Genomic DNA, 9,466 nt, shown 5'->3' on the forward strand with positions numbered 1-9,466 from the left:
ATCCTTGCATTCTGCATCCCCTGCTCACAGCTCCTTGCAGTGGAACCATTCCCACTGCTCTGCTTTGCAAACGTTGCATAGGTCAAGACTAAGGTTGTTGTTGGCCTCAATCCCACGCATTCTTGCCAAGTATGTGGTTTATTGCATGCAAATGTTAGTCAGCAGTTACATTATCCAAAGGCAACCCTATTTTCTGTGTTTTTTGTGTGTGTGTGTGCTTTTTTTTAAGCTTTAATAAATGATTTGGCACAGGTGAGTTAAAAAGTTATGTCAGCATTAGGCAGAGTTTAATCTTGATGGATGCGTTCGCGGCGGAGCGTGAGGCTAATTGACAGATGTTAAATGATGCTTTCTGTTTCTGGCCACGCACAAACAGGAGTTCCTTTTTGTTAGGGCTGGTTAAAACCCTGTGCTTCCATTGGCTGGGTGGGATTTTCCTTTTCCCTATGAATCAAGGGGCTGGTTGTCACCAGGAAACCTGCCATGGTGTTCCCATTGGGGTTGGTACTTGGATACTCTTGGGTTATTCGGTCATCAAAAGATTACAGCCCTATAGGATGAGAAGTAAGTGGCCTTAAGCTGTGGCAGGGGAGGTTCAGGAGTCACCGTCCCTGGAGGTGTTCAGGAAACGTGGAGATGTGGCACTTGGGGACGTGGTTATTGGGCATGGTGGGGGTGGGTTGGGGTTGGGGATGATCTTAGAGGTCTTTTTCAACCACAATCCTGTGGTTCTATGGGCATGGAGGGGGTGAGCTGATGGTTGGAGCTGATGACCATACTGGTCTTTTCCAACCTTAATGGTTCTATGATTCCTAGAGTTTGTCTTTGTGCTAAGAAAGGACAAAGCCCAACTGCAAGACTTGGGCATCTCCCTGGCATCGCTTTGGGCTCTTAGGGCAGAAAGCAAACCTGGGAGCAGAGCTCTGGGCAGTGCTTCAGGACCAAAATTTGGAGGCCATGGTGACTGAGATTAAACTGTGGGATTGCAGGAAGATTAGGGGTGATAAGAACGTGTTTCACTCTTCCTTTTGGGGGAATGGTCACTTGTATCATGCTCACCAGATGAAGGGCAGTTAACAGGATGATGGATGAGTGATGTAGGAGTGCTTGGTGCTGGGGACGTAGGAACAGTGATGAGCAGTGATTTGCTAATGGTGACATTGGTGCAACATTCACAGTAGATATTTGTTTGAGAAGATGGTGGTGTTTTCATGGCAGAAATAGGAACTAGTGAGAAAAACCAAACCCAGAGCAAGGAACCGACCGAGGCAGCTTGTTCTTAACAAAGGTTCTGAGTTGTTTATTCCAGAGGACAGCACGCATCGGATAAAACAGTATCAAAACATATGTACAAAAAATAGCAACTATTTGCACTGGGCTTTGTGTCAGCAAAGTTAAGTATGGAGCATTTGGGTGCTGAAGCAACAAAGGGATGTTTTAAGGGGCTGAAACCACACGTGGAAAAAAAGCTATGGCACAAGGAGGACAAAGTTTTTCCCAATGAGCCATTCAAGAAGTTGAGTTGAAATCTACGTTTCCCATCGATGACAAATGGGGTCAATTTGGTCCTTCCCAACACAGCAGTAGATTTTTTGCGGCGTCAACCCCATCCTGTTCTTTCTAAGGGTGCAAGCATCGTGTCCCTGCGTTCAGCAGCACCCCAGGGTGGATTCTGCAGGGTGTCCTCCCTTCGAGGAGCACAAGGACTCCTTTGTTCCAAGCAAAGTGGATGAGAGCAGGGCTGTGCAGGAGCCACATTGCAACACAGCCCGAGAGCAGGAGCTGGGAGAAAGTGTTATCAGCAGGTAGGAGTGACTTTGGGATGGTTCAGACCGCTGTCCTCCAAGCAGAGCCAACAGCTTTTACGGCATTGGCAACTGAGTATCCACCTCAAGTTTTGCTTTGCACATTCCCTGCCCCATCCTCCTACCCCGCAGCTCCATATTTGCTACGTGCATGCGTGAGCTTTGCAAGCAGAATTGTCACCCTGCAGCCTTGGCCCTGGGAGGTTTGTAGAAGCTGAACTCTTTGAGCTGTTGCTATTTTAACCAGACTGTATGTGAGCGTTCCAGCAGCGGCAGCACCCGGATATGCAAAACCCATCTGTCACTGTGCTATTGTCCCCATTCCTGGAGCCTGCTGGCACGGATTCCCACTCTGCAATGGCACTGGTGGCATCGGGCAGCCCCAGCAGCACCTCTGTGCCCATTGGGAACCTGAGGGGCTTTATTGCTTGCAGAAAGGTGGGGCTGAATGCCCCCTAAACCCAACACATATAGAAAATATGCAATGGATGGATTGGAGATGGAAATGCAGATTTTTTTTTTTAAAGATAACAACTAAAAATCACATGATGGAATAGCTGGTGCACGGGGTGAGCTGTTGTGCTTCCCCCAGTTGGTGGGGGGTGAGGGGGAGGGAGCAAAGAATTGCTTACAGAGGGATGGATGGGGAATTATTTCTTTACAGGCATACACCATTTCTGGCTTTCTGCCCCCCAAATCATGCAGTGTTTGATCACTGCAGGTGCTGTTAAAAGCTTTGGGGATGTTTAGTTTGTAGGGCTTGTTGTTGCTCTGGCTGAAAGCTGGCAGTGAGAGAGGATGGTGATGCAATGAGAGGGAGCTGGGCATCGCGTGGGATTCTTCGCTGCAGATCGAGCCTTTTAAAAGCTTTGGGGTTTTATTATTAATAATGGCAACAATAATAATGGCAATAATAATAATCTGGATTTTTAATTTTTGATAACTTCTGATTCTTTGGCTAAAACCCTCGCGATGACAGAGGCTGGTGCTGTACTAGAGGACACAGAGCATCACTTGAACTTGACGGCGCATCTCTGAATCAACACGGCCAAGGGCAACACGGCAAGAGGGGGTGGGGAAAAACAAACACAACAGCATTTGAGGGGAAAACACAGCAAGCACGGCGCTCACCAGGCAGCAGGGCTCCAGTAACACAAGCAGGGCAGGCAGCGAGCAGCCAGCAGTGGGGCTGGGGGCAGCACGGATGCTTTGTGAGTGGTCCCAACCTCCAACCCGGAGCCCCCCGCTCTCCTCTTGGTCTTGTAGCGGCGGTTCTGGAACCAGATCTTCACCTGCGTCTCGCTCAGCTGCAGGTTCTGGGCCAGGTGGGCTCGCTCGGGGGCTGACAGGTATTTCTGGCGGCTGAAGTTCCTCTCCAACTCCAACACTTGGCTGTGGGTGAAGGCTGCCCGCGAGCGCTTTGCTGGCCGGGGGGGTCGGGGCAGCACCTTCTGGGGGGGGTCACGGCTGCATAGTGGGGTCTCAGCATCTGTAAGGGGAGAGGACTGAGTGTCGCCCGCTGGGAACTGCCCCGACCGCTGGGTTCTTTGGGTTTCCATCACCCAAATTGCTTCTTCCCTCAGTATTTTCACCACCCAGACCGCCGATTTCCTCCTTTCTTTCTTATCTCTCCCCATAGAGTGAAGCATTCATGAGCCACTTTCCTCCTTGCTTTCTAGTTGCCCAAACCCCTCATCTCCTTGCTTTCAATCGCCCAAAATCATTCATTACCTCCATTTTCATCACCAAAGTCACTTGTTCTGTCATTTTTCTACCTTTCCACTGATTTCCTCACCTTTCTTGTTTTCCATTCCTTTCCATAGAGCAAAATATTCACAAATCACGTTTTCTCTTGCTTTTCACCACCCGTATCACTTATTTCCTCTCTTTTCGTCGCCCAAATAACTTGTTTTCTCATTTTTCCATCACCCAAATCTTCATCACCCCACTTTTTTCCTTTCCTATCCCTTCCACAGAGCAAAACATCCCCACTGCCCCAGAGATCCTCCAATTTAACACAGTGAACTCTCCGCTTGATGGAATTACTCTCATCCATTTGGGAGCTGTTTTCTCCCAAACACCCCCCTCTCTTAGTTCCTACAAGGAAAAACCAACCCCCAAAAGGGCCATTTTGCACTGCTGGTGACATCTCGAGGCGCTGCTGTTGCATACAACGTGCTATTGGGATTTTTACAGCATCACCTGTAGCTGTGCAAACCTCTCCAGCCCTTTATTTACACCGTAATTCTTTTCCTCCCAATGGATTGCAGCCAGTTTTCGTGTTGTTTTTTTTGCTTTTTTTCCCCCTCCTTTTGTCACTTCTGAGTCTATTTTCTTAAGAAGTGAACATAACACTCGAGATGGAAAAACAAAGGGCTGAATTCCAGCCCCATTGAAATCCCCAAGCTGCATTCTGGGTGATTTCCAATGGCTTTTAATGATTTTTCTTAATAGCCACCTGGGAGGATGTTTCAGAACTCACTTTTGTAGGAGCTTCTTTTAATAGAAGCGACACAGAAAGCCCAAATTCCCCTGGCAAGGTCTCCCTTAGCAAGCTCCATTTTGCTCTTTGCTCCCATTGCACAGCTCAAAGCTGCATTGCATCTGACTTTTCATGCAATTGCATGCAATTTGCAGCACCCTGCTTCTGCAAATTTAGCCGCTGCATGCTAAAAGGAGGTGCTGCTGGGGTTGCTTCTGTAGTAAGGCTGATATGCATAATGCACAGTATGTGCAATGCAGCAGAAAAGAGCAGAGCATTGCAACTGGAGCTGAGAACCAGCATATACACACAGTCTGCAATGCAACAGCTAGGAGCAGAGCATTGCAACTGGTGCTGAGCATGCAGGAAAGCAAACAGCAAGCACAGCAGAGCCCTGCAATCAGTGCACGGTGAGTACAGCTGCAGCAGCACCACCCAACAGCAGCACCAAGGGTTGCATTTGCATTAAAGGGAATCTTAAGCTTGATATTGCAGAAATGCACCCTCTGGGCTTTTTATTAACCAAAGGTGCAGGCAGCTCCTGTGCTTTGAGTTATCTGAAGTGCCTGAAGAAAGTCTTGCATGCAGTTGCCATTTCTCTCAAATGCTCCTTGCATTTGAAGCCTGGGTAACTTGGTTATGCGTGGGTTATTGAGGTTGAGGGACTTCAAAACTGAACCCTCATCCTGCCCTAAGGGTGAGCATCCCACAACACCCCCCCTTACCTGGATTTGCATCGTGGGGCTGTGCTGGGGATACTGCAGGGCCATCCTGCTGCTCCCCATCCTCTGGTATCCCGCCTCGATCCACCTGTGCTCCCCTCTCAACCCCATCCCATAGGATGTCCTGGATGAGGAAGGACGTCCGAGGTCTGGATGAGGTCTGCTGGGGGCTGCTGGAAGCTCTGTGCCCCCCAGGGCTCAGCACCCCGGTGCTCATCCTCCTTCTCCTCCTCCTCCTCCTCCTGCTGCCCGCGGGCTCAGTGCCTCCCCACCCTCCAGCTCAGCATTTATTGGGCCCAGGGCCAAACCTCCGGGGCCTGATTGGAGACTGGGACGTGTCTACGCCCTTTGCTGGTGTCCCAGCTCTGCAGGATTTCTGCTCAAGCACGGCAAAAAATCCCTTCTGCTGCCTTGCTCAGGACGCCCATCCCCATCTAACCCTGCTGGGATAACCCCAGGGCTTTTATTCTCCTCTTAATTCTAAAGTGCCCAAAGGGAATTCATCTTTTTGGGGTGAAAGCAGGGTTTTGGAGGTTCAAAATAGAGTTATTAGGATATGATGGTGCTGCCTTGGATGGGTGAGCAGAACACTTTTTGCATCCCCACCCCGATCCCAGTGGGATGATGCTCCATGTGCTTCGCTTCTGGATGCGGTTTACATCCAGGGCAAACCCTGGAATGCTGGAGAATGGGGAATGCTGGTTGTGTATTTTGAGAGTTTTCTTCAAAGCCCTTTGGAGAAAATGGCAAACAATGTATTTTAATCAGCTTTGCAAAGCGGAGGTGCAACGGAGAGATCAAATCTTTGTGCAGGAAGGTGGGGAAAATCAACCCAAAACCCCAGGCTGATTCCTCGTGGGTGTGGACCATGAGTTGCAGAGCAATGCTGATGTGAAATAAATGTAATGATGGTAATGATCATAGTAATTAAAAAAAAAGAGCAAAAAGCTCAAGAATAAAAACTCAGTAGGTTTGCAGAATACTGTTATGTGATGTTATGTGTTATCATGATTGCATTCTGTTGTTGGGTGGCTCCTTGAGTTGGACCCAAGGAGCTGCATGGGTTCCTTCCAACTTGGGATATTCTGTGATGTGATGGCATGATATTGCAGAACATGCATCTTCTCATTTTGGGCTCTTGCACACGCGAACAAAACCCACGAACCACCCAAAAGCTGGGCAATGTCCCACTTTCCAGTGAGTCCTTTTGTTCCAGTGATGCTCATTGCGTTTTCCTGCAGCTGGACCATCAATCCTGGTGATGTTGGAGCTGTTCATGAGCTCAACTCATCTGTCCATAGGTCTGCCCTCATTGCCTGGCTCAATCCTCTTTTCCTTTCCCTGCTGACTGCAGAATAACCCATAACACTGGTCCAAAACCAGAGGTTTCAGGTTTGCAGTGACAGGAACCCCCTCATGGCCATTTATTGCACTAAATTTTGGCTGATTCGGGTTTTGCGGGAGAGATCTGCCTCATTTTGCAGTTGAGCAGTTTCTAATTTGGGCAAGAAACAGGAGACATTCAGAGCAATGCTGGATGTACGGAGCAGAGCAATCCCACAAACACTGGGATTTTAAGCATCTCCTGACCTCAGCCTTTGGGAAAACCACGATACACAGGACTATAAAAGACATCTTAATACTTCATAAGTCTGATTCCCAGGCTTAAATACATGTAAAGAGAGATGTACATAGAAATGTACATATATGGTCCTTTGGTCCAGCAAAGCATTCAGTGCTGGTGGGTTTGGGTCCCTGCTGGCTCAGCACCAACACTTTTTTTGCTTCAGATGTGATTCTCAGATGCAAACTGTGGATGGAGAGGTTAAAATGCTGAAAGGGGAAAGCTGAGAGAGGGGAAACACGTATTCCCACCTTTTTTTTTTCTTTTTAATTGCAAATAATAATCATCATCAAGACAAAAATGAACACCTGCGCTGGTAAGTCATTAAGAAATACGGATATCCCAAAAGATGAGAGGAACTCAAAGCCTTAAATAGAGCGTTCATGGAAAAGCAAAGGCACAGTGGTGTGCCTTGTTTCCTTAGGAAGAAGAGCAGCATCCCATCCCTAAGCACCCCACAGGAGCATCCCTATAGGGTGGGATGGGATAGAATCTGTGTTTGTGTCCTAATAAATAAATGCCTCTGGCCCTGAGGTCCCCGGATCTGAAGCACCAGAAATCCCTTTCCTTGGGCTGGTTGGTGGGGATGGAGGCCCCACATCCTGCTGTCCATTACGGCTCCGGATGCCCCCATCCTTTTCCTGGGCCACATCCCAACTGGTGCTGAGCCCAATCTCACGGTGTGAGCACCCCAGCGTAGCCCACCCCATAGCTCACCCCATAGGCACCATAGTAGGTGCTATAGGAGTAGGGGCTGACGGTGACCCCATAAGGAGCCAGGTGGGGTTGGGATCCCCCAAAACAAGGATTGCCATCTCTGACCAGCACCGGAACAGCCACCCTACGTGCTGGCAGTGGGTAGGTGGCCATCTCCAGGGATCTATCCTGCCTCTGCCTCTTGCATTTGTAACGCCGGTTCTGGAACCAGATTTTCACCTGGGTGGATGTGAGCTGGAGCACGTTGGCCAGGTGTTCCCTTTCCAGAGCAGAGAGGTATTTCTGCTGCTTGAATCGTCGCTCCAATTCCGACACCTGAGTTTGGGAGAACAAAACACGGGGTTTGCGCCGCTGCGGTTGCTTGGGGTGGTGGCAGGGCTCAGTTTGCTGCTGGTCTGTCTGCAAGGGTTGGGAGAGCAGATGTTGTCCTGCAGAGGGAAAAGCCCGAAGCAAAGTGAGACCCCAGCATGATTTTGCTGCCAACAGGGAAATAAATTGGGAACGGGGCCCCGAAAACCCAAAACGTGATGAGATTCCAACCTAGTCCTCCTGCCTCTGAGTTTCCAAAGAGGGAGTCAAATGGGGAAAGGGGCCCCCTGGGATAACTTAAATGAGTTTTTCCTATGATATTTAGTGGAAATTCAAGAAAAAAAAACCTTTGTTTTGGGGATCTGTTGCATGAATTTTGGGTAATGCTTCATTTCTGTCTTTCTCACCAATGGGTGCTGCACCTGTGGCAATCACAGCCCAGAGAGGCACAGGGAACATTGGGTTTGCTGTAGGACAATGTACCCCAAACCTCAAATCCTCTTCCCCACATCTTACCCATGGGCATGGAAGCACCCACAGGGGTGGGAACACCCCGAGGGATGGAATCACCCACACACAGCCTTCACCTCCAGCACCCCAACCACGTGGATCTCCGAATTTAAGCAAAAAAAAAAAGGATCTGGGAATGAAGGAAGAAAACCTCAAAGATCTAGAAGAAAGTGGAATTGAGGAGGTTTGACTGGTATTATTATTGCTGATGTTATTATTCTTATTATTTTGCTGCTCAGTGATTGCTGTGCAGTGATTCCTCGCTGCTAAGATGCGCTCAGATCTCTTGGAAACCGTATTATGGTTTGGGGAGATTTGGGGGGTCTATGGGCAAAAGTGATGCTGGAAGGCTTCGTAATCCTTCCCTGCATATTCCCACCCTTCCCATCTCTCTGCTGCCTCATCCCAGTGCCTCCCAGTCCTCGAGCTCCTCTCTTAATGGTTTTCCCGTTAATTCCACTCCGCAGCCGCCGGGCTTTAGGGAAACACGAGCAAAGGAATCCTTGCCCGATTTAGCCAGAAGGGAAAGAGGGTCCCCATCCGATTCCCCCCCTGAGCTCTCAACCTCCGAACACCACAGGACGGAAGGGGGGAGGGGGGGGTGTCCCTTAGCGCAGTTTTCCTTTTCTCCCCGCGGGGACAATTTAGACCACATCGAAATAAAGCGTTGTGTCAGCACAAACCGCTCCGAATTGGGATTGTTAGGCAGGATCAGCCTCAGCGCTGCCCGTCCGGGGGGGGTCGGGTAGATCTGGGCATGTGGGGGTCCGGGGGCGACGCTGCAGTGGGGGAACGGGACAGGGAGAGGGGAGAAAAGGGTGCTTACGGCTCCCCCAGGGGAAAGGGATGGAGATGGGATGGAGATGGGGCTGCTTTGTGCCCCCTCCCCGTGGTGAGTGGGGTGGGAAAAAGCCCTGAAAGAAAACCCGAAAGAAAACGGAAGGGGGAATAAGGGGAAAAAAAAAGGAAAAAGAGGGAGGGAAAAAAAAAGAGGGGGAGAAAAGAAGAGAGGGGACGAAATGAAAAGGGAGGGGAAAAAAGGAGAAAAAAGGGGGAAAAAAAGGTAAAAAGGAAGGGGGAAAAAATCCGCTCCGGCGGTCCGGGGGGCTTCGAGGGTCCCGCGGCTTCCACTCACCCGACTGCGGTTCCTCCTCCCCGGAGGGGCTGCGGCGGACCCCGGGGGCTCCGGGAGCGCTGCTCTGCTCCAGGCTGAGGATATCCTCGACGGAGAAAGGGGTGGGCAGCATCCTCCGGGGGGGGGATCGGTGTGAGCTCCCGGCCTCTGCCTGCCTGTTGC

The 9,466-nt window shown here is 49.9% G+C and overlaps 2 protein-coding genes across 2 annotated transcripts; both read right to left on the reverse strand.

Annotated features, from left to right (window-relative positions):
• Positions 1 to 2,777: 2,777 nt before the first annotated feature.
• NKX3-1 (NK3 homeobox 1) lies at positions 2,778 to 5,226 on the reverse strand. Its single transcript, XM_042886761.1, has 2 exons — positions 5,013 to 5,226; positions 2,778 to 3,294 (listed from the first exon to the last, which is right to left on the reverse strand). Exons 1-2 carry the CDS (start codon positions 5,224 to 5,226, stop codon positions 2,933 to 2,935), a joined length of 576 nt encoding a protein of 191 aa, XP_042742695.1. The 3' UTR covers positions 2,778 to 2,932.
• Positions 5,227 to 6,927: 1,701 nt separating this feature from the next.
• NKX2-6 (NK2 homeobox 6) lies at positions 6,928 to 9,460 on the reverse strand. Its single transcript, XM_042886766.1, has 2 exons — positions 9,305 to 9,460; positions 6,928 to 7,778 (listed from the first exon to the last, which is right to left on the reverse strand). Exons 1-2 carry the CDS (start codon positions 9,414 to 9,416, stop codon positions 7,309 to 7,311), a joined length of 582 nt encoding a protein of 193 aa, XP_042742700.1. The 5' UTR covers positions 9,417 to 9,460; the 3' UTR covers positions 6,928 to 7,308.
• Positions 9,461 to 9,466: the final 6 nt, after the last annotated feature.

The sequence above is a fragment of the Lagopus leucura genome, unplaced genomic scaffold (assembly GCF_019238085.1).
Source record: "Lagopus leucura isolate 7727_CA_CO unplaced genomic scaffold, USGS_WTPT01 Super-Scaffold_100062, whole genome shotgun sequence".
Taxonomy (NCBI): Eukaryota; Metazoa; Chordata; class Aves; order Galliformes; family Phasianidae; genus Lagopus; species Lagopus leucura.

Bases quoted from the DNA above. Each gene is read 5' to 3' on its own strand.
- NKX3-1 (XM_042886761.1), bottom strand. From the start codon at position 5,226: ATGAGCACCGGGGTGCTGAGCCCTGGGGGGCACAGAGCTTCCAGCAGC. The intron at 3,295-5,012 runs GTAAGGGGGGGT...CTCCCCTTACAG, and splicing joins GCCCCACGATGCAAATCCAG to ATGCTGAGACCCCACTATGC.
- NKX2-6 (XM_042886766.1), bottom strand. From the start codon at position 9,416: ATGCTGCCCACCCCTTTCTCCGTCGAGGATATCCTCAGCCTGGAGCAG. The intron at 7,779-9,304 runs GTGAGTGGAAGC...TTCCCTCTGCAG, and splicing joins GGAGGAGGAACCGCAGTCGG to GACAACATCTGCTCTCCCAA.